The 25,424-nt window shown below is 40.2% G+C and overlaps 1 protein-coding gene across 5 annotated transcripts in view; it reads right to left on the bottom strand.

Annotated features, from left to right (window-relative positions):
• The window catches only part of LOC132834733 (pumilio homolog 2-like), a 125,350-nt gene that overhangs the window by 29,857 nt on the left and 70,069 nt on the right, over positions 1-25,424 (bottom strand). For all 5 annotated transcript variants that reach the window (XM_060853702.1, XM_060853712.1, XM_060853719.1 and 2 more), the window contains 5 exons: positions 23,779-23,872; positions 17,932-18,057; positions 15,022-15,167; positions 14,589-14,724; positions 9,248-9,391 (listed from right to left, as the gene is read on the bottom strand). In XM_060853702.1, coding sequence (XP_060709685.1) covers positions 9,248-9,391; positions 14,589-14,724; positions 15,022-15,167; positions 17,932-18,057; positions 23,779-23,872 — 646 coding nt within the window. The remainder of the gene's footprint in view (positions 1-9,247; positions 9,392-14,588; positions 14,725-15,021; positions 15,168-17,931; positions 18,058-23,778; positions 23,873-25,424) is intronic.

Raw genomic sequence — 25,424 nt, 5'->3', positions numbered from 1 at the left:
TGGGTTCTCATTCATGGGCCATTGGGACCATACTGGGAAAAGTGGGGACAGTCTACACCCAAACCACGAACGGGCCAGTGTTCTTGTGGTCCACACAACTAAAGAAAGAGAGAGTTTATTAAATTAAATAATAGATCAGGCAAGAGGTCATATGTGGAAAGATTTAGTTTATCAAGGAGTAGCGGTGATGTAATAACATGGAAATGAGGGTCACAGAATGACAGGAGGTGACAGAGAGGCAAAACCCAGGAATACACCAAAAACCAAAAACTAGATGTTACAAAAAAACTAAAGGCTTTATGTCTGCATTCATAAAATAACTGAACTGGTAGCCACACTGAAGTAAAAAAAAAACGATCTGAGAGCTATTAAGAAGACATGACTGCAGGATGACAAGGATTATTCAGGAGTATATAATACTCAAGAAAAATTGAAGGCTGGGTAAAGGTGGAGAGATAGCACTGTTAATCAAGGATGCTATTTGAGCAATAATATAAATAACCTCGGTTAGGAAATCTGAATGTATAGCAATTTGGATGGCGATAAAGAACAGTATTGAAATAAGCCACTAGTGGAAGTGGGCCTGTTTTTTAAGCCTAAATAAGGGCCATTATGTGACCATGAAAGCTGACATCAACTGGCAAACTAGGCGAGGGCATACAGCAGTAGATACAGAATGGAATACAACAATAGATACAGAATGGCAGACATTTAAGGGAATATTTCAGAATAGATATATTCCTGAAATTTTAAAAAAAAGCTCTATTGAAACAAAGTTAGGGAAAGGTGTAAATCAAAGGGAAAAATTAATATTTTATAAAGATTACATGTCAAATGACTGGTCAGAACATGAAGGGCAGAGAATGGGAGTGGGAATTCTAGTTGGGAGTTGTAGTTCAGGATTCTCTTCAGGTTAACATGCAGGTTCAGTTGGCAATCAAGAGGCGAAAGTGATGACTGCAGATTTGAGAGCGTCTTGCTGAAAAAGCACAGAAGGTCAGGCAGCATCCGAGGAGCAGGAGAATCGAGGTTTTGTTCAAAAGCCCTTCATCAGGAATGAGGCTGAGAGGGTGGTGAGATAAATGGGAGGGAGTGGGGAAGGTAGGTGAGCGTGTGGTAGGTAGATGGAGGTGAGTGCAATGTTGATAGATTGGCTGTTTCAGGGCAGAGGAGATGACAGCCTCATTCCCGATGAAGGATTTTTGGCCAAAACATCAACTCACCATAAAAAGACATGACCCACTGTCACTAGTATCCTTACATACAGATGACGAAGGACACCACTTCGACTGAGACGTTGATTCTCCTGCTCCTCAGATGCTGCCTGACCTCCTGTGCTTTTCCAGCACCACACTCTTGGCTCATTTCAAGAGGTCTAGAAATGAGCAGTAGGAATATACTGCTGAGAGTCTATAAATCACATGTCAAACTGCATTTGGAATACGGAGGGCAGTGTTGGGCCCCATATCTTCTGAAAGATGTGCTGGCGTTGGAGAGGGACCATAGATGATTTACAAGAATGATCCTGGGGATGAACGGTCCATCATTTGAGAAGCAGTTCAGGACTCTGGGTCTGTACTCAATGGAGTTTAGAAGGATTATGGGCAATTTGATTGAAACTTACAGAATACTGAAAAGTCTGCATAGAATGGATATGGAGGTGTTTCCACTACTAGGAGAGAATAGGACCCTTTAGAACTGAGATGAGAAGGAATTTCTTCAGCCAGGTGGTGGTGACTCTATTGAGCTCATTACTGCAGAGGGCTGTGGAGGCCAAGTCATTGAGTGTATTTAAAACAAAAATAAATAGAGTCTTGCTTAATAATGGGTTCAAATAATGGGGTGGGGGAGAAAGTGGAGGTTGAGAAATATACCATCCATGATCAAATGCCAGAGCAGAACCAATGGCCTAGATTGTCTAATTTTGCTCCTATTTCTTACAGGAGAATGAAATTGGATCAAGAGTTTCTATATTTATTAAAAGAAAGTCAGAGAATCAAGAGTTAGTCATCTGAAGAGTGAGAATGGGAGTTGATAGAAGATAATATGGAAATAGTGAATGAAATTAGAAAGCTTTTGTTCCTGTTTTCACCATCATGAACACAAAACAGAAACAGCTGTAAATCAGGAGTTAGAAGTAAGAGAGGAACACAGTGAAATTATAATCATACATTAAGTAGTACTAGGCAACCTATGGAACTGTGGGCTGACAACCCTCAGATCATTATAATCGGCCTTGAAAGGGTTTCATCAGACTGGGAGATGGTAAAAGTAACCTTTCTATGCAACAAAAGGGAAGGAGACAGAAAACAGGAAACTATAGGTCGGTTAACTGGTGTTTGCTTCGGGAAGGTGTCAGAGTTGACCATTAAAGAGATTATAGCTGTGCAGTGAGAAAGACAAGAATCAGAATGGTTTTGAAAATGAAAAGTCACGTTTAACCAACTTATTGAAGGCAGCACATATGCTACTGAAGGGGGATCTCCATACATGATGGAAGGGATAACACATTAGCATCAACAGAAAATTGGCTGGCTGACAGGACAGAGAGAGAATATGCATACACCTGTCTTTGACTGGGAGGATGAAACAAATGAAGTTCTACTATGGTCTCAACATTTTACAATTTACATCAATGATTTGTGCGAAGGGAGTGGAGACAAGCTTGTTGACTTCCCAGACAATAGCAAGGTATGCAGGAAGTACATTGCACATATGACTTAGAGAATGTGCAGCTAGATACAGTGAATAAAGATTTAACAGCAATCTAGGCTTGTTCAATACACCGCATCAGTTGTATGACACTTCAATCTTTTACTGTGTCCTATGTTCCTGCCCCACTAGCTACCTGACGAAGGAGCAGCGCTCCAAAAGCTTGTACTTTGAAATGAACCTATGGACTATAATGTGGTGTTATGAGATTTTTAACTAAATACGGATAGTTTGAGTGAGTGGACAAGAATGTGGCAAACGTAGCACAATGTGAAAAAATGTGAAGGTTACATTCATCGGCAGAATAAAAAAAATCTCAAATTTTGTCATGTGTACAGGGATTCAGGTATTCTGTTGCTTAAGTCACAAGAACTTAGAATGCAGATACAACACAATCAAGATGGTATCATGAGGAGAGGAACTGAACAGAAAGATAAGGATGTTATGCCTCCATTATGTCAGGCACTGGTGAGACTACATCTTGAATATGGTGTGCAGTTTTGACGTCTTTATTTAAGGAAGTGTGTAAGTGATTTGGAAGTGGCTGATGGTCACAATAATGTGCTTTATGGTTCCACTGCTCAAGACCATTGCTGATATTACAAGCCGTGGGAAAATATACCTGCATTTCAAATCTGAAGCCATGCCAAAATATAATCAATGTAAATAACCAAAGCAATAACTCTTAGTAATACTACAGATTCTGACCTGCAACGACTCACTGCTCTCATATGAAAAACAAAATGAATTAGCGCAAGAACTTATTAATCAGGCAATTTCAGATAAGTGCAATTTTGATTTCTGGATTGTATCAGAAAGACCAAGTTGAATTCACTGAATCTATAATTTGTGCTAACAAAAACGTAAGCATTGGACATGCATCAAGAAACCTATATTGATTTCTTCATTGTAGTACTAATTGAAAATGTAACATCATATATCACAGACAAATTCTTCCATTTACTTTCAAAGTTAAAATCTCATATTTTCAGACATTGCTACTTATCAACCACAAAGCTACGACAAGTCTTTCCAAAGATAAGCAAAAATAAGATTCATCCATCTGTCCAACATCAAATAACAGTAAAGCTAATTAGGTAAGTATTGCATGAAATATCTTGAACAGTCAAAAGTCAAAATCATTTTATGAAACAAGCTAATCATGACAGTCATACATATTAATGATACATATTAAAGATAATTAATGAGAATCTGAAAATATCTTAGCAAGTTTTGAGAAGATTTGTAGCTCAGGTTGAGGTTTCGGATGTAGGTTTGCTTACTGAGCTGAAAGGTTCATTTCCTGACATTTCGTTACCTTACTAGATAACATCTTCAGTGGACCTCATGTGAAGCAATGCTGAAAATTCCTGCTTTCTATTTATATGTTTGGGTTTCTTTGGGTTGGTGATGTCATTTCCTGTGGTGAAGTCACTTCCTGTTCCTTTTCTCAGAGGGTGAACTGAGATGTCTAACTCAATGTGTTTGCTGATAGAGTTCCAGTTGGAATGCCATGCTTCTAGGAATTCTCATTCATGTCTCTGTTTGGCTTGTCCTGGATGGATGTATTGTCCCAGTCAAAGTGGTGTCCTTCTTCATCGTATGTGAGGATACTAATGAGAGAGGGTTATATCCTTTTGTGGCTAGTTTGTGTTCATGCAGCCTGCTGGTTAGTTTTCTACTTGTTTGTCCAATGTAGTCTTTGTTACAGTCCTTGCACGGTATTTTGTAAATGACGTTGGTTTTGCACATTGGCCCGAAAATGGGAAACAAATGCCATCCGACAGAGTGCCACCCGCAAACAGTTGTACTTCCTGTACGAATGCCTAAAGAAACAGGTACTACCTACGTGTCTTCAATACAAACCTCCCATTAACACCCAACTAGCCATAAGAATAGCAGAGCAAAACGGCCACAGAATACTTACAGAAATGATTCGGTCATGCAACAGACCATGAATGGACAGACAGTATAACAAACCATAGATATTAGACAGCAACAAACACAGAAAATGAAAAAACTAGACCTGCAGAAAAAAACTAGACAAACTTACACAAAGTAGCAACAATGACAACACAGAAGAATGGATTAAAAAAAAACTTATCTGACCGATCCTTAACAGACACTGAAAAAGCCGTCTTACTAAGGGGATTAAATTACAACTGCCAGGATGCGGACAAGAAAGATTTCTTAGCAGCATTAGAAACAACACTAAAAGACAATCAACTCACAGAAGAAACCCAACAATCCATCCAACAAGTAGTCCCACCAACATTAAGCAGAAAAAAGGAAGGAAACACACTCAATACACAAGAAAGGAAAGCATTGGAAAGATTAAAAAAAGATAAAAACATTGTTATCCCACCTGCAGACAAAGGATGCTTGACAGTCATTCTAAATTGAAAAGAATGGATTGAAAAAGCAAACACACTACTTACAGATACCAACACTTACCAAGAAGTAATGATAGACCTGACCCCACAACTAGAGAACTGAATCACAGCCCTACTCAAAAACCTTCAGAAATCTGGACAAATAAATAAGACCAATTTCCAAAAAATGAAACCAGACGGATCCAACACACCACGCATCCAGGGATTACCCAAAATTCACAAAGCAGGAGCCCCCCCTCAGATCCACAGTCTCACTACCTGGAACACCAACTTACAGACCGGCCAAGGAGCTACACGAAAGACTGAAACACTTAGTAGAAAGCTCACACCACTACGTTCACTCCACCCAAGAATTCCTGAAGACCAAAGACACTAAGATAGAAAAGGATGAAATAATGGTCTCCTTTGATGTAACAACTCTGTTTACTTCAATCAGCATTAACCTGGAGAAGGAAACTGACTACACTATTAGAAGACCCAAAGACACATACACTAAGTTCATCAACAAGGAGAATATCATCAAGCTAGTGGACCTATGCCTTACCACCCACTTCACCTTCAACAACAAAATTTACAGACAAACTAATGGAACACCCATGGGATCTATGATATCAGGGTTCTTAGCAGAGGCTGTAATGCAGACACTTGAGCAAACAGCTCTGCCAACCATCCAACCCAAACTCTGGGTCCACTACATGGATGACACATTTGTCATCACTGAATGAAACAAGTTAGAGGAAACCTTCAAGACCATTAATAATACCCTTACTGGCATAAATTTCACTAAAGAGGAGGAAAACAACAACAAACTGCCATTCCTAGATGTCACAGTAGAGCGTACAGCCAATGGGGAACTTCAAACCAGCGTCTACAGGAAAACAACACATACAGACCAAATATTGAACTACAGAAGCAATCATCCCAACACCCACAAAAGAAGCTGCATCAGAACATTATTTCAACGAGCCAACACACACTGCAGAACAGAGGAACTACGCAGAGGTAAATCACCTATACAGTGTAGTCAAAAAGAATGCGTACCCAATGAACACAGCGCGCCGGTTTCTCATCAACAAACCCAAACAAGCAGACAAAACACGTCCAGAAACCCTAGCCACTCTTCGCTACATCAATGACATCTCTCAAACTACTCAGACCCCTTGGCATCATGGTAGCTCACAAACCTACCAACATATTAAAACAGCAGCTAATGAACTTGAAAGACCCTATACAGACAATGAGCAAAACTAATGTTATTTACAAAATATCATGCAAGGATTGTAACAAACACTACATTGGACAAACAGGCAGAAAACTAACCACCAGGATACATGAACAACAACTAGCCACAAAAATATATGACTCTCTCTCACTAGTATCCTCACACACAGATGAGGAAGGACTTCGACTAGGACAATACTTCCATCCTAGGACAAGCCAAACAAAGACATGCATGAGAATTCCTAGAAGCATAGCATTCCAACTGGAACTCTTATCAACAAACTCATTGAGTTAGACCCCATCTAGCACCCCCTGAGAAAAGGAAGAGGAAGTGATTTCACCACAGGGAATTATATCACCAACCCAAAGAAATCCAAACATATAAATAGAAAGCAGGAATTTTCAGCAATGCTTCGCATGAGGTCCACTGAAGATGTTACCTAGTAAGGTAACGAAATGTCTGGAAATGAACCTTTCAGCTCAGCGAGCAAACCTACATCCAAAAATATCTTAGCAGGTAACTGCTAAGTTAATAGTGGCATCTATGAGGATGTGCTGTGGCTAGGTTCAAGAGGACTCTCATGGAGGCTGCAGCATATTTATGTTTCAAAAATGTGATAGAAATCACTTCCAAATTCCTCTTACTTCAAAGATAGTCCTCAGATTGCCCAATGATCTCAGTAGTAACTCAACTGCTAGCACTCTTGACTGAATCAAAAGGTTATTGGTTCAATACAAAATCTAGATTGACATTTCAGTGGTGCATTGCTGCAGGTGCAGTTACTCAGAAGGACATTAAACAGTCTACCCTCAAGGAGAGACATAAAGGATCCCCTGGCAAAGTTTCAAACTTTTCCCCAGTGCCCTGGTCACTACTTATCTTCCAAATAACATCATGCAACACCAGTGTTTCTGTAGGTTCTGTCATCAATGATTGAGAATTGAGTTCGATACAGTTGTCACTTGAAGTTTAGCGTGATTTAGGTCACACTCGTTAAACTGAGCATATTGCTGAAACAATCATTTACAATGTCCCAAGGAGTGAAACGTAAACTTCCTTCACAAGAAATCAAGTGCTGTCAGTTTGTTAACTTGATTGTTTTTACACTCTTGTAATGAAATTCAGCTAACAGGTTAGAGAAGAAAGTGCAGCAACTGCTATAGATCGAAATAAAGGTCCTGTCAATGGAAACCCGACACAGCATTTGGAGACTTGGTTACTGTCAATTAAAACTAGGAACAGGCTGGTGAGAGAAGACAATTTATTAGCGATGAGGGTTAATTCTGTATATTTACCAATGTATGCTCTTGGGAATTCTTGATAATGGTCACTATTAATATGGAGGACTGAAAACCAGATTTTATATAATGTTGAGGGAATTTTGTTGGATTGTGTCCCCAGGTGATTTTCTTGCATACAAAACAAGCAAGAGTTGATCATTCAGCCCTTTGAGCTTGTTCCCTTTGTCAATATGATCATGGCTGATCATGTAACTCAGTACTGCGTTCCTGCTTTCTTGCCATAACTTTTGATTCCTTTGGCCCCAAGAACCATAACCAACTCCATCTTCAATATTTTCAACGTTATGGTTTCTACTGCTTTTTGTAGCAGAGAATTTCACAGGTCCACTATTCTCTGAATGAAAAACTTTGTCATCATCTTGGTCTTAAATGGCGTACCTTAATCTGTAATCTCTGGTTCTAGACTTCCCCAGTCATTGAGACATCCTTCCCTGTTAGAATTTTATAGATGTCCGAGATCCCTCCCCTCATTCTTCTAAATTCCAGTTAATATAGTTTTAGCCAATCCAGTCCCTTGTCATACTTCAGTCCTGTGACCCCAGAAATTAAATTGGTAAACTTTTGTTCACAGCCTTCACAGCCAGAACAGATCAAAACTGCACACAATATTCCAAATGTGGTCTCACCAAGGCTCTGTAGAACTGTGGCAAGGCATCACTGCCCCTGTACTCGAATTTTCTCACTATGAAGGCCAACATACCATTTGCTTTCTTCACCGCCTGCTACACGACCGAGCTTACGTTCAGTGAGCTCATAAAAGAATTCATTGCACCTCCCCAAGTTTCATTAATCTCCCCTTTTCCCAATCTATCACTACTCACATATGATTTGGAGATGCCGGTGTTGGACTGGGGTGTACAAAGTTAAAAATCACACAACACCAGGTTATAGCTGAAAATGTGTTGCTGGAAAAGCGTAGCAGGTCAGGCAACATCCAAGGAGTAGGATCCTGAGTCGACGTTTCGGGCATGAGCCCTTCTTCAGCCCTTGATTCCTGAAGAAGGGCTCATGCCCGAAACGTCGACTCTCCTGCTCCTTGGATGCTGCCTGACCTGCTGCGCTTTTCCAGCAACACATTTTCAGCTCTGATTTCCAGCATCTGCAGTCCTTACTAACACTAGGTTATAGCCCATCAGGTTTAATAGGAAGCACTAGCTTACAGAGCACTGCTCCTTCATCAGGTAGTTATGAAGAAGCAGCGCTTCGAAAGCTAGAGCTTCCAATTAAACCTGATGGGCTATAACCTGGTGTTGTGTGATTTTTAACCATTCAGATAATAATTCACCTTCCTCTTTTGCTACCAAAATGAATAACCTCACATGAATCCACACTGTACTTTATCTACTTTTTGCATTTGCCCACTGATGCAACTTACCTAGATCACACTGAAGCATCTATGGGGAGAAAACAGTTAACAGAGTTAACATTTTGAGTAGTTCTGATGGAGAGACTCTGGATTGAAACACTAACTTTGGTTTCTCCCCACAGATGCTGCCAGATCTGCTAATCTCTTAGTGGGACTTTATTGAAAGCCTTCCAGTGGGATTTTATCAGATGGATACGAAGGTTCCATTTTCAACAATGAATGAACAGTACTCAATGTTTGTGTTGGAGCTTACCAGCTTGTGCCGCTGCAGAGCTGATGATAACAGGTGTTGAAGCCACCAGCCTAACTGGTGTCCCTAATCCAGTCCTTGCTCCAGGGCCCACCACTAAGGCACCAGTTTGATCATAGTAGGCAGCTGGGGCTAAGACTTGATAACCTAACAAAAGAGGTAAACGGAAGTTAATCTGCGTAATGACATTATGCAGAACTAACCCATCTCTTTCAACCAAAATAAACACAGAACAAGGCAAATGTAGAGGTCACTTAGTAGAATGCATATCTCAGTTTTGACCCAACAGGATTATAATTATATAGCCTCTCCCTTTGAGTGCAGACGGATGTAGGCTTTTCCTTGTCTGATTGATATCTACACCTACAAAACAGAGTAATTAAATATTTTTAAGAGCTTCCATTTAATTGAGAAGGATTTAGTGAGGGTCTGGGAAACTCTTGAGAATGGCTCAGAAAAATGAATAGAAGGAAAACTTTTTTCCTCATACAGCAAGGGGTTAAGATTTGGAATACTGAGATAGGTATGGAAACAGATTGAACTGTAACTTTCAAAGGAACAAATATGCACCTTAAAAAATATTGCAAAACAACAAGGAAAGAGGTAGGGGAGCTGGAAATTGTTCTCCCAAAGAATCGACTTAATGGGTTGAATGACCTTCTTTAATGCTTAATGTAATAATTTTGTGTAAGTCATATGGAGGTTACGCAAATCAAAACCATGTAAATTAGAAGACTTTAATCTGGAAGGGATTCTGAGCTAACTAGTTTGATAAAGGATTTTATGCTAAGGAGTAACTAAAGGCAATATTAAACAGTACAAATATCAAATTAGAGAACTACAGGAAATAAAAATTACAATGTTGTGCTATTGGCAAGATAAAATACAATTTGTAAAAGCATGCTATCATGTTCATGTTTTTATCAATGGCCCTATTATTAGCGTCCTGGGGAACTGCATATACAGCACTGTAGAAAGGCCTTTAAAATAATGAATGGGGTGTCGGCTTCAATTGAAGTTTAAAGTTTCAGCAAGAACAGGGACAGCAGAGCTACAGGATAGTGAAAAGGCAAATGTTATTCAATAGTGAGAGGAAAAGGTAGAAATTATGAGCAGAAGTGAACAGCAAAAATTAGAACTAGACCAAGTAATTACCACAAATGTCAGAGGCTCTTTAATGCTCTCTTAACTGTGACAGAGCAGGCCAATTCTTGACCAACAGGAGCATGGAGCAGTTTATCTCACAAGCCAGAAGAATTCAGGGTGCAAGGATTACCTTGTAAAGAACAAGGAATTGACGGCACAAATAGAAATAAATGAATATGATTTCATAGCTATTAGAGAGACAAGTCGCAGGTGACCAAGACTGAAAGCTCAATATTTAAAAGGTATTCAACATTCCGGAAGAATGGCTAAGAAGGGAAACAGGTAGTACTGCTAATAAAGAATGGTATCAGTGCACTGGTGAGTCATGATGTGACTGCGATCATGATGAGAAATGAGTTTGGGTGGTAATAAGGAATTGCAAAAGAAATAAGTTAGGGGTGGAAGTGGTCTATCGGTCTCCAAAGCATTACCTCATTGTAAGACAACATGGAAGTCAGGAATTAATGGAGGCATGTCAGAAAGGCACTACAAGGGTGATTTTAATCTGCCTTTTGACCTTAACATTTCAGTCAAATCGGATGGACAAAGGTTACATGGAAAATTAATTTGTAGAGGAATTATTTCTTAGAACCATACAATATAGAATCCACACAGTAACCAGCTATTTTATATCTTGCAATATCACGGTGGCACAGTGGTTAGCACTGCTGCCTCACAGCGCCAGGGACCTGGGTTCAATTCCCGCCTCAGGCGACTGACTGTGTGGAGTTTGCACGTTCTCCCCGTGTCTGCGTGGATTTCCTCCGGGTGCTCCGGTTTCCTCCCACAGTCCAAAGATGTGTGGGTCAGGTGAATTGGCCATGCTAAATTGCCCGTAGTGTTAGGTAAGGGGTATATGTGGGGTATGGGTGGGTTGTCGCTTCGGCGGGTCGGTGTGGACTTGTTGGGCCGAAGGGCCTGTTTCCACACTGTAAGTAATCTAATCTAATCTAATATAACGAGGTAGACCATAAGATACAGGTGCAGAAATGAGGCCATTCTGCCCATCATGTCTGCTCCACCATTTAATCATGGCTGTTAAGTTTTTCAACCCCATTCTTCAACTTTCTCCCAGTAACCCTTGATATTCAAGAACCTATCTCAGTCTTAAATATACTCGATGACTTGACCTCCACAGCCTTCTGTGGCAATGAAGTCCATAGATTCACCACTCTTTGGCTGAAGCAGCTTCTCCTTATCTCCATTCTAAAAGGTCTTCCCTTTACTCTAGGGCTCTATTTCCACCTTTCATTTGCTCCTTACCCCTCCCCCACACCTTACCTTCAGCATAAAAACAACCTTTTCTGAGCTACCATCAGTTCTAAGGATCACTGCACCCAAAACGTTAACACTGTTTTCTCGTCACAGATGCTGCCAGACCTGCTGAGCTTTTCCAACAATTTCTGATTTTGTTTCTGATTTCCAGCATCAGCAGTTAAGGTTAATAAGCAATTTCTAGAAGGTAGTGATCACAACATAGTAGAATTTTAAATACAGTTTGAAGGAGACATTTGAAAGTTACAAGGCCTTAGTGAGACCTGGAGTACTGCCTGTTGATTTGGTCTCCCCCACTAAAGAATATACTCGGCAAAGAGGGAGTGCAGTAAACCAGGGCTGGCAGAACTGTCTGATGAGGAATGATTTGTTTGAATGGGCCTGTATTCGGAGAAGTTAGAAGAATGAGGGGTGATCTGACTGAAATACATGAGGAGCATATCCAATCAAAAATTTAGGCAGTGGTAACCAGAGGACTGAGATTTTTATTTTAATAAACTAGCAGTAAATGGCAAAAAAAGCTAATAAAGTAGAACAAAATTGATTGAGAGTAGATTAACACAAAACGTAAAAAAAGAGGAATAATGAATTGAAAGAAATTAGCAGATTGTACTGAAGTTAATACAGCTGAAACTTGACAAATGCCCAAAACTTGCTGGTCTTTATCCCAGAGTGTTAAAGAAAGTTTTATAGAGGTAGTCAGTGCATTGGTGATCATCTTGCAATCCTCAGGAATTATCCATAATTGACAGCTTTTTGGACAGAAGGGAGCGAGATAAAATAGGGAAGCATAGACTTGATAGCCTTACATCAGTCAGATGGAAAAGGATGGGAGAAATAGACACCTGGTTGACAATGATATGACTAGGCATAGTCAGCTTGGATTTTTGAATGGAAAATCATGACTAATGAATTTGTTTTTAGGATGTTACTATCTAAATTGATACAGAAAAGTATTCTTAGATTTTCGGAAGGCTTTTGACAAAAGATCCTCCCCCCACCCTGACCAATACAGGATGCCAGTTAGAATGATTAAAGCACATGGGTTAGATGGTATATATATGGCCATTGATGAATGATTTGCTATAAGACAGAAAACATAATAATACATTGAATAAAAGGGTCATTCTTATGTTGGCAGGCTGTGACTAATGAGATTGCACAAGGAACAGTAAATGGGTGCAGCTATTCACAATATAGATCAATAATTTGATGATGGGCAACCAAATGTAATATTCTCAAATTTGCAGATGATGCAAAGTTAACTGGAAATACATGTTGTGAGGAAGATGGAAGGTGGCTTCAGGAGGATGTGAACAGGATTAATGAATGGGCAAGAACATGGCAGATGTAATATAATGTATAAAATGTGAGGTTATCTACATTGATAGGAGAAATGGATATGCATCTGCATTCCATAAACGGTAAAAAGATGAAACTGTAGATGCATGAAGGGGCTTAGGTTTCTGTCGATAAGTCACTGCAGGCTAACATGCAGGTACAACAAATTATTGGGAATACTAGCCTTTACTGAAAGAGGATTCAAGTACAGGAGTAGTGAAGTTTTGCTTACATTTTTGGAATTGGTTAGACTCGGAGTACTATACACAGCTGTTGCCTCCTTATCTCTGGATACAGTTTGTGCAATGAAGGTTCACCGGATTTGTCCCTTGGATGGTAGAACTGTCTTATAAATACAGACTGAGCAAACTGGATGGTATTAGGGGTACAGTTGGAATTAATGGGTATTTTTCAAGGTACAAAGACATAACACCACTGGAGTGCCAAAGGATCAGTATTATGGCCTCAATTATTTATCATCTATATTAACGATCTGAAGTGGTGGCACAGTATCATGTATCCAGCTTTGCTGAAGATACAAAAATAGGTCGGAGGACATATTGCAATGAGGATGTAAGGAGTTTGCAGGGGAATGGAGATGGGAGCGAGTGGGCAAAGACTCAACAACTGGAGTCTAATGTAAAGAAGTGTAAGGTGATGCACTTTGGTAGGAAGAATCAAAAGGCAGGCTACTCTTTAAATGGGGAGACTCTCAAAACGAAAGTGCAGCACAGAGGAATCTGAGTGTTTTTATGCATGAACACAAAGTATTCGCATGTAGGTGTGGCAAGTAATGAAGAAAAATTGAATTTTGGCCTTAATTGTTAGGGGTTGTAGTTTCAAAATTGGGAAGCCTTGTTATAACTGTACAGGGTGTCAGAGAGCCCACCTGGATTACGGTGCACAGCTTTTGTCCCCCAAAACCATATACACTATCACTGGAAGCAGCTCAAAGGAGATTCATTTGGCTGATTCCTGGGATGAAGTGTTTGATTTATTAAGAATGGCTCAACATGTTGGGTCTCCTATGACAGTTCTGAAGAATGAGGTTGATGTTATCAAAATAAACAATATTCTGCGGGGATTTGACAGCGAAAATATTCAGAATACATTTCCACTAATCAGAGTTCATGAAATGATTAGATTAGTCATTGTCTGTGAAACACGAAGCTTGATGGACTGAACAGCCTTTTCTGGGTTTGCTTCATGTTCAGATAGAAAACCTACCATACTCTTGAGCCAAATCAGGAAACAAAGATCAAATTCCATTGGTGGTCTGGCCAATCTCAACCAGAACCATGATGAGGCTGCAAAGACACACTGAACAAGTAAAGGTATCTGAAGGGTCCAGTTCTTGCTGCTATTTATTAAGAGGAGGATGTAAATTGCAAGGGAGGACAGCTGTAATACCCTCCACAGTGAAGTAACTTCCAAACATAACCATTACGTAGTGGAGATCTCTCAAGGTCCATGAAATTGTATCCCAGAGTGGGTACTATATAATGGAAGGATTGGTAGAAAAGTATTACCATATAATAAATGGCTGGGCTGTTGAAAAGTAAACATACTAAATTTCAAGTACCTGGCATTCCTGTAGCAAGACCTTGACTGAAAGCTAAAGCTGGATTGCCAGCAGCAGCTGCTGCCAATGAATCAGCTTGTTGGCTTTGTTGACTCTGACTTGGTGTCAATGGACGCTGACTTCCGCCACGCAATACCTAACAGCAAATAACAAGGAAAGGTTTACCATGTTGTGACACGTATCAGTTAACCAAACCTAACAGATGAGAAGCTCCTCCTCTTTATTTTATACAAATATTAAAGCAGGACATGAGAGAAAATGCTGCCCAACACATATATGATTAACACCCCCAAATATTAACAATGAACAAGTCACCCAAAATCAAACTAAACTTGATAAGTGTAGAGAATTCAATACAATGTTTATACATATTTTTTCAAGCCATTATAATAACTGAAGGATGAACTAGCATGAAATAATTAGAATTAAATACTTGTTGTTGCCCTTGTTGTGCCTGTGTTGCAGCTTGCTGGTTGGCAGTATTATTTGCAGATGGTGCAGCTGTTTGCTGTTGGAACAGATTGGCTGGATACACGCTCCATGGAACTCCATAATACTGAGGGGGGACAACTGTAGGGCCTAGCACAAAAACACACACTGGTGAATCAGCAACAGTCACCGATGTTTTCTTGGCTTAATAGCTTGACTAGATTTGTATTCTTTATTCATGCCAATGGGAGCCTCCTAACTAAACTTGATGAGCTGGTCTATTCAGTAACCGTACCATAGAAAACCCAGATCTGATCTCAAACTTCAGATAATGTAGCATAGATCTTCAGTGCCCGGTGTGAAGCAGAGAAAACAATTTTTGATTTCCCACTTCCGATCACTACACAGCAAACACTGGTTGAAGTTTAGATAGGAATAAATCCAACTCCATTGTGATCCAAGAACCTACTGACACCAAACATTTCTGCAGAAGTCATTAAACTTCAAAAAGTAATTATGTGAAATACATTGAGATGTTTCAATATTTTCAATATAATCATTGTCTCTGACCACGAGATACCCATGTGCAGTTAGCCACCCAGTTCCACCCATCATTTCACATACTTTACGCAGGTCTTCCTATGATTTTACAATACAGGGGACACTTTCTCCCTAGAAGAATTTTCTTTTTTTGGCATGGCGACTACTCTACACCATCCCATTCAACAGTTATATCATCTTCTGAAATGTTGGGCTGCGTTTACTTGCCTACAATGAAAAACAACAAGGTTTCGAAATTTGAGAAAGAGACATTAATGGTGAAAAATAAAATACAGCTAGATCTGCAGAATATGGGAAATGGATCTTCATCTGACAGATGTAATTTTTAATGTAGATAAAGATCCTTTTTATTCATTTATGTCTTAAAGTAAGAAGATTATGGATTTAAGTCCTAATCCAAAGGTTTGAGTACAATCACACTTGCACTCCCATGCAGCACTGCATAGCTGAAGGTTTCTTCTTTAAATATCAGCCTACTCTCTGAAAGACAATAGAGGTCTACTCATAGAAGGTGGGCAGGTTCTTCCAATGTCAGTTATCCGCTTACCGTGTGTGAGGCCTTGATAAGCACAAATTGGCTACCCTGTTTCCCAGGGCTTATGCCCAAAACGTCGATTCTCCTGTTCGTTTGATGCTGCCTGACCTGCTGCACTTTTCCAGCAACACATTTTTAAGCTCGATCTGCAGCATCTGCAGTCCTCACTTTCTCCTACCTTGTTTCCCTTACTGCAACAGCATCTACACTTCAGAAATACATGACCCGCCATCACTAGTATCCTTACGTACGGATGAAGGAGGGCACTACTGCGACTGGGACAACACATCCATCCTATGACAGGCTGAATAGAGACACGGGCGGAAATTCCTAGAGGCCTGGTATTCAAATTGGAGCTCCATCAACAGACACATCGATTTGGACCCCATTCACCAACCTCTAAGAACCAGAAATGATACCACCCACCTTAAGAGACCAAGACACACAAATAGAAAGCGGGACCACAACACTAGCGCTTCGCCGGAGGCTCACTGATGTTACCTAGCATGGTGATCGAACATCTGAAAACAAATTTATCAGCTCAATGAGCAAACTTATAACCTGAACATAATTCACTGCAAAATGATCTGGAACTCCTATGAATTGTGAAAGATGCATACTTGCAAGCTTTTTTTTTAAGCTGAGGGAAATGTCACATATTCGTAAACCATGAAAACTTGATGAATGGTTTCAGAATGGGAGAAAGACCTATATCCTACAGTGTATCAGTCACCAAAAATCTAAGAACATTCCAGGGAGATTATTAGACAGGTTAAAAAGCATGCTATAATGTATTTCCAGGGCATTTAACTGCAAAATAATAAATATTCTATCTCTGGGAAGGCTTTCATCGGATTCCATCCAGAACATGAGACAGCAAGCTTTCAGTCCTATCATGCCATAATGATATGGGTACCTTTCAAGAAGTTGAGAGAATGGCAATCAGATTAAACCAATGCAAAGCCTCTCAGTTGGGAGAATATTTTTAAAAATACAGTCTGGAGAAGCAGTGACTTCAAAGAGGTTAATTGAGTGTTTCAATCATCAAAATTTAAGTGAGCCCATAATGAAATTCAAGCTAAACAGATTAGTCACTAACAGGGCTCAGACTAATAGCTCTGTAAGCAGAGAACTAGTTCTTGTGCTAGACATTTCTTAGGGAGAGTTGTGAATCTTTGAAACAAGTTATTGGCTCATGGAAGGAGTAATAATTTGCTGCAAGTTTTCAAAAAGGAGCCAGATGAGAATGACCATCCTCATATAGACGATAAAAGGATATGGCTCTGGATGCATGACAGATAATGCTCATATAAGTATAGGTGTTAAGTGAAACCATGTTATATCACAATAGTCAAAGTTTTAAAAACTATTATAAATTGAGGTCTGGAGGAGCAATCAATATTGATGATTTTTATAAAGTACTCAGTTTTGGAGATGCACTCTTTAAGAGCACAAGTCAGCACCACTGTCTACCACACCCACACTACACAATTGCTCTTCAAAACACGCCATTACCCTTCTGCTCACTCTGTGTTGTACAGGCCTGGCTTATCTTCATGCGTTCTCATCCTCTCTAAACAACGATTAGAAACATCCCTCATTCATTTTTCTCATCTTGGCCCAACCACTGATAGTAATTCTAGCTTTTTTTTAAAGCCACTGGCATGACTCAGATCAAGTAACTGAAGAGAAATAATGAACCGAAACCAACGTCTTCTGGTCTGTATGTTTTAATGTCAAACCAGGTGCAGCCTTTACCTGGTAGACGTGCAGCTTTTCTTTTACTCTGTTTATAATATACGGCATCTTGTTGATTACCTGCTAAAGTAGCTGCTGCAGCCAGTCCTGCTGCAGTGTAAGGATCTGTGCCCGGTGGAGCTGTACTGATAATGTATGGGTTTGGCATAAAGGCAGCTGGAGCAAGGCCTGCGGAAAACACACCTGCTGTTGAAGAAAAGAAAGTATTAATATTTCTACAGCTGTGAAGTATCTAGAAATTAACATTCTGAATCCTCTCCTTATCCTCTAAACATCTTCACCCCTCAAAAAATAAATATAATTTTGAACAGCAATTTAGAATCTGCATTCAATATTCTCCGATTGCCAAAATTATGGAAAATCTATTTGGAAAATGGCACAGCACCATATTATTTTGGTCAAATTTCAAATCTAAGCATGTTTAACCAGAGGCAGTAAGTATAGCAGATATTAGAAAAGAAGAAAACAGAGTGAGAACGTCTACTGAAGTAGTTTTCCAATCTCCAGACAACCAGTTTACAATAACAGTATTTATGCAGAGCTAAGGAAAAAAAGGACTCTAAGTAGAATTCAATTCGAAATCACCAGGCTTAACAGCAGAGTGGGTTTGGCAAATTACAGCAGGACTCTTAGACTAAACAATGTTGGTGTAAAGGGATTCAATATTGGATTGGTGAAAATAAATAGAACTTTACGGTAACTAATGACTTATTAAATCAAAGAATCCAAATGAAATTCAATAGCTTCTCCTGTTTGAGCCATTGGTCTCACCAGGAAAACAAAAACAGTAAACACAGCTTTTCTTTGTGGGGGATGGAACAGAAATGCAGTTGATCAGGGTGTGGAAATTGGGAAAGAGGATGAGAGGAAAAATACCTGCAGCAGAATCTTCACAATGGACTATTTAACAATTCAGACAAAATCATCTCGAAAGAGCAACAACCATTTTGCTCCACTCCCTCCAACTTTCTCAGTCCCACAGCTAAAACCAATATTCTTTTCATGTGGAGGTTGTGCAAGTAAGCTAACACATTGCATAGCTAAGTTGCTTGCTAAATGATCGAGAGTCACATGGAATTAAAAATGCAGTTATTATTTCACTTCAATACTGTATATCTATTTTGCCATAGTGACATTTTAATCCAAACAAGGAAACAAATAGCACTGAAGATTTTGCATAGTGGTCAATTATTATTCACGACTTTCAAATTGCTTGTGTTTGCTCTGATTTTCATGAATGTGGTAACTACGCCCATAACATGTAACCAGGGTATTTAGCCTATGCTGACATTTCTGTTTCATAAAAGTTTGCATCCATTTTTCATATAAATCCACCATTGCAAACTTCTTTTCTTTTCTCATGTGTTTATTTAGCTTTCATTTAGGTGCAGTTTTGCTACTTTCCTCAGTGTAAAGTAACTTCCATTGATAAGATGAGCTTGGAGGACATAATGCAAGATGGATGAAAATTAGAGAAAGAAGAATGTTCAGAGCAAGTACAGGGGATCAGTGGACCGAAAGGACAAAATTGGTCAGGCAACTGGACAGATGGTCTAAATATTAATTACAAAGACGTAGGCTGATTGGACAATGCTGAGGTTGACTCCAGCAGGAGGGTTTAAGGGGGTTCCAGTGGAGTAAAAGCCTCATTATCTTTGCATTCTCTGATAATCCTGGAATAGTGAGCAGTTTTGGCAAAGGACTGCAGGACCAGATAGTGCTTTGCAGTGCAGCTAGATACGGTGCTAATGGCTAAACCACCACAAAATGTTCAAGCTTGCAATTCTCAGGCTTAAGGAAAAGAAGAATGCAGCATCAGGTGAATAATCAGGGCAATAAAAGAAAGCAATTAAAATGACAAGTGCATTAAAGGTGAGAGCAAAATTGACCAGATTGGTAGCTGCAGAAACGAGTGAAAAGCCAAGAGGCAATTGAATATATAGCTCTAAGTGCCTTAGAGTAAAATTTTTCTCAATATAAAAGCAGTGGAGTTGAGGGAGAAGATTTATGTGAAGAGTAATGCAAGGAATTGACAAGAGACATCCTTAAAGAAAAAGACAACAAAAACAACAGGCCACTTGATTTGATGAGCGGTGTCTGCAGCTGGGACACAAAGGGAGAACAGAAAATTAGTGAACATAAGAGGACAGCAAATGCAATGAGCTAAATAGAAAGCGAATCCATCAAGGATAAGAAACTGCTTGCCGCAGAGCTTAGATTTGGAAGTAATCTTGGTTAGAAAACTTGCTGTGGTATTGAGTGGCACAGAATGAGTATTTTAAAGGACAGAGAGGTAGAACAAGATGAAAGATAAAAGAAAATAATTGAAGCCCAAGGGTGATTTATTGATAAGAACTATACTGTCACTACAGGGGGTCGACCAGGGCGGATGATGGTCAGTATAAAACAGTCTTCAAGTTTCCATCACGATCATGATGTCGACGCAATTAGCCACATTTACATACTTTTATTACCTTCTCAATCAAGCAACCTCTTAGCCTTTTCAAAAAAAAGAGCTTTATCCAATTCAGTTCTTTTTGATGTTTATAATCTTCCAGTTCTGCTACCAACCCATTGAAACTACAGCTTCATCAATGTACCTCATCACATGCACAGTATTCAAGTACAGTCTAACCAAAATTTTATACAAGTTATCTTTAAATTCCCTAACTATTGACTTAGAAATGAATATCATTGCTTTCTTTTTTGTTAAGGTGGCTTAGTTAACTTTAATCTCTACTTTTGCTCTAGATCTTTGTTCCTCCACCCTGTTCATATTATCCAAACAATATGCAGCTTCATTATTTATTCTCCCCAAAATGTACCACTTCACCCTTAACTATGTTGAAATTGATTTGCCAAATACATGCTATTCTGCAAATTTATTCAGATTTTATATGCTGCCATGTTTTTCATTTGTATTTAGTCATCTGCAAATACTGAAACTGTACTGCATATTCCAGAGTCTAAACTGTTAGTGCTGAAAATGTGTTGCTGGAAAAGCGCAGGTCAGGCAGCATCCAAAAAGCAGGAGAACTGACGTTTCGGGCATGAGCCCTTCTTCAAGAATGAGGAAAGTGTGTCTAGCAGGCTAAGATAAAAGGTAGGGAGGAGGGACTTGGGGGAGGGGCATTGGAAATGCGATAGTTGGAAGGAGGTCAAGGTGAAGGTGATAGGCCGGAGTGGGGGTGGGAGTGGAGAGGTCAGGTAGAAGATTGCAGGTTAGGAAGACGGTGCTGAGTTCGAGGGATTTGTCTGAAACAAGATGGGGGCAGGGGAAATGAGGAAACCGGAGAAATCTGAGTTCATCCCGTGTGGTTGGAGGGTTCCTATGCAGAAGACAAGGCGCTCTTCCTCTAGCCATCGTGTTGCTATGGTCTGGCGATGGAGGAGTCCAAGGACCTGCATGTCCTTGGTGGAGTGGGAGGGGGAGTTGAAGTGTTGAGCCACGGGGTGGTTGGGTTGGTTGGTCCAGGTGTCCCAGAGGTGTTCTCTGAAACGTTCCGAAAGTAGGCGGCCTGTCTTCTTATAGAGGAGGCCACATCGGGTGCAGAGGATGCAGTAAATGATGTGTGTGGAGGTGCAGGTGAATTTTTGGCGGACATGGAAGGATTTCTTGGAGCCTTGGAGGGAAGTAAGGGGTGAGCGCAAGTTTTGCATTTCTTGCGGTTGCAGGGGAAGGTGCCAGGAGTGGAGGTTGGGTTGGTGGAGGGTGCGGACCTGACGAAGGAGTCACGGAGGGAGTGGTCTTTTCGGAACGCTGATAGGGGAGGGGAGGGAAATATATCCCTGGTGATGGGGTCCGTTTGGAGGTGGCTGAAATGACAACAGATGATACGATGTATATGGAGGTTGGTGGGGTGGTAGGTGAGGACCAGTGGGGTTCTGTCATCATGGTGGTGATTGGAGGCTCGGGGCTCAAGGGCGGAGGAGCGGGAAGTGGAGGAGATGCAGTGGAGGGCATCGTCAATCACGTCTGTGGGGAAATTGGGTTGTACAGTATTGGAACTGGTCCTCCTGGGAGCAGATGCAGCGGAGACGAAAGAATTGGGAGTATGGGATGGCGTTTTTACAGGGGGCAGGGTGGGAGGAGGTGTAGTCTAGGTAGCTGTGGGAGTCGGTCGGTTTATAGTAAATGTCCGTATTGATTCGGTCGCCCGAGATAGAAATGGAAAGGTCTAGGAAGGGGAGGGAGGAGTCTGAGACGGTCCAGGTAAATTTGAGGTCGGGATGGAAGCTGTTAGTAAAGTGGGAGTAAGGTTCAACCTCCTTGTGGGAGCACGAGGCAACGCCGATACAGTCATCGATGTAGCAGAGGAAAAGGTGGGTGGGGTGTCAGTGTAGCTGCAGAAGATGGACTGTTCCACGTATCCTACAAAGAGGCAGGCATAGCTGGGGCCCATGCGGATGCCCATGGCTACTCCTTTGGTGTGGAGGTTCACGGTCAGGACCAGTTCAGTCAGTCGAAGGAGGGTGTCAGTGGAAGGGTACTGGCTGGTACGGTGGGAAATGAAGCAGCGGAGGGCTTTGAGTCCTTCGTGATGGGGGTTGGAGGTGTACTGGGACTGGATGTCCATGGTGAAGATAAGGTGTTGGGGACCGGGGAAGCGAAAATCATGGAGAAGGTGAGGGCATGGGTGTTGTCCCGAACGTAGGTAGGGAATTCTTGGACTAACGGGGACAGGACCGTGTCAAGATATGCAGAGATAAGTTCTGTGGGGCAGGAGCAGGCTGAGACAATGGGTCAGCTGGGGCAGTCAGGTTTGTGGATTTTGGGCAGGAGGTAGAAATGGGCGGTGCGGAGTTTTGGGACTATGAGGTTGGAGGCGGTGGATGGGAGATCCTCTGAGGTGATGAGGTTATGGATGGTCTGGGAGATGATGATTTGGTGGTGGGAGGTGGGGTCATGGTCTAGGGGGCAGTAGGAGGTGGTGAACTAAACTGTTAGTGCGAAGTTTGAGCAACAAAATAACCTGTTTGTTTACTAACTACAAACTTCTGTAATGCTTTTATTTACATGATGTTGATTTAGCCAAACTATATTATTCTTGCATTTAATAGTTACATGCATTAACCAACACAATATTTATTACAAATACATACTTGGTATGTTAAACGTACTATAAGGGTGATTCATTATTTACTAATAGTTTTACACTGTTAAGAAACAAGCAGGTTAACATCGCAACCTGGTTACTACTATTTTCTTCTTAACAGGTCAACTTGTCAGTGTTTGAACATTACTTTTAATCTTTCAAAGACAGCCTGGTTACTGCTATTGTTAGTTATTTACAAACAAATGAGTTTGTCAGTCAATAAACACTATTTTTAATGTTGTGGTTCTGTTCGCCGAGCTGGGAATTTGTGTTGCAGACATTTTGTCCCCTGTCTACGTGACATCCTCAGTGCTTGGGAGCCTTCTGTGAAGCACTTCTGTGATGTTTCCTCTGGCATTTATAGAGGTATGTCCACTCTAAATGCTGGAGGAACCATCACAGAAGCGCTTCATAGAAGGGTCCCAAGCACTGAGGATGTCACCTAGACAGGGGACGAAACGTCTGCAACACAAATTCCCAGCTCGGCAAACAGAACCACAACAACGAGCACCCGAACTACTAATCTTCTCACAAACTTTGAACTACTTTTAATCTTCTGAAGATATGTCAAAAAAATCAGAAAGCTTCTAAAATAAACAAAAGGCAATCTACTGCACTTGAGCAAATTAATATTTTCATACAAGAGCATTATATACCAAGTATATACTAACCATTGTAAAACTGTCAGAATCACTTGGACATACATTCAAAATAAACATTTTTTTCTCAAGAGCTACCTTTGTTAAGGGAGAAGTATTTTCATTTTGCTTTACTTGACCAACCACTGACTAAACAGATTCTTGGTCCTTACCTATATGCGGCTGCTGGGCTGCCGCCAATGCGTACTGTTGCTGTTGGGCTGCAGTTAGCTGTTGTACCGTCATTGCATTTTGCCGTTGGAAGAGCTGCAATGCACAATTATAAACAATGTACAGATCCACAGCAAAATACACCAACATTTTCCCCCACTGCTTCTTCAAGAATTGCATGCACCCCGAACCTCAGTAGAAAGAAGTGCCAAACCACCAATCCAAAACACATCACATTGCAAGCATCTAATAAAATAGCACTGGAATATAGTTGAATAGAAAAGTTCAAGCTGGCAGCATTACAGGAACAGTTCAGCAAAGGTGAAACATGGTGAGCTTGTCAGTATTTAGTAAATGGCAAGACAGAGAAAGAGGAGAAGGCTTAGTTTTATTATAGCTCAATAATAGTAGGACTGCAGTTATTCATTTGAAAGCATGAGTGTGGATGACTTTCAGAAACAGATTTTGACAGTTTCTACTTTTATCTATTTTCTCTTTTTAAAAAGTCAGGCTAAACTTAATACTTAACAAATTTAACATGAAGAATTATATTGTACAAAAACCATAATCAGTTCCAGATGATTCTACTGTTCCCACATTCTAATGCTCAATTACTCTTTTCATCTGCCAAACTCAATTTAAAGTTCAAAAACATTTTAAGGTAATAATTCTAATTCACATGGTTCAAGGTGAAGGTTGTCAGAGTTAATCCATGAGCTAACTGTAGAGTTAATTTATATGCTGAATACGTAGTCAAAAGGTGAGGTTTTGCCAAGTGGAAGAGTTCCCATCACAGGAGTGGCTTTCAAGTGACCGACATGCACGGACAAGGCTGAAAGATTTGCCTCATGATACTGACAGAAGGCAATTAAGATGCTGAAAATGGGAAGACAGCCAAAGCTGAGGCAGCAGGGACAACATTTTAAAACACTCTTGGAAAAATGAGCAATAAATACATTTTTATATGGACCAAGCAAGCAGGGTGTGCAGTCAGGCCACTGCCTATTCATTAGTGGTAAACATTTCCAGCATGTTACCATCCTGCCCCACCTCTGCCCATGCAACTATGGCAGGTAATATTCTTCCCATGGATTAACAAGATAAAGAAATATGCTTTCGGAAAACAGCTCTACATAATTATTTTTCTTTTAAATTTATTTTTAAAATCAGTAACGTTATCTTATTTCCTTTTAACAACTGAGGTTCTTCATCAAGGAAAAATAATTTTCAATATTGGATGAGAATGTCATTTGTTTCATCCTTTACCTAAATCAAAATGCTTATTTTGTGACTTAGTCAATTACAACTCCAAAATAATGACTGCCTGATCATGTTTGAAGCAAACGTTGAAGCAATCCCTGAAAGCTACTGTGAGGTAAACTTAATCAAGAAACAGTATAGCCAACATATATAATTTATAAAGCCTTCAAATGGTACTTTTGTCACTATCCTTAAATGAAATTTATATTAAGGTTGCATCAAGGATATGTCAAACAACAGTAATTTTAAAGGGAAAAAACCAAACATGAAAACAGAACTTAAAATGTTGTAAATGCGGAAAACCTGAAAGGAAGAGGAAAATGGTGAAAAATGTCTCTCAAGTTTATCTGTAAAGAGGAATGGCAGTGTTTTGTGTTAACCCACTGAA

This window comes from Hemiscyllium ocellatum, chromosome 3 (assembly GCF_020745735.1).
Source record: "Hemiscyllium ocellatum isolate sHemOce1 chromosome 3, sHemOce1.pat.X.cur, whole genome shotgun sequence".
In the NCBI taxonomy this organism is placed as follows: Eukaryota; Metazoa; Chordata; class Chondrichthyes; order Orectolobiformes; family Hemiscylliidae; genus Hemiscyllium; species Hemiscyllium ocellatum.
This window is presented reverse-complemented; position numbering and strand designations above follow the sequence as displayed.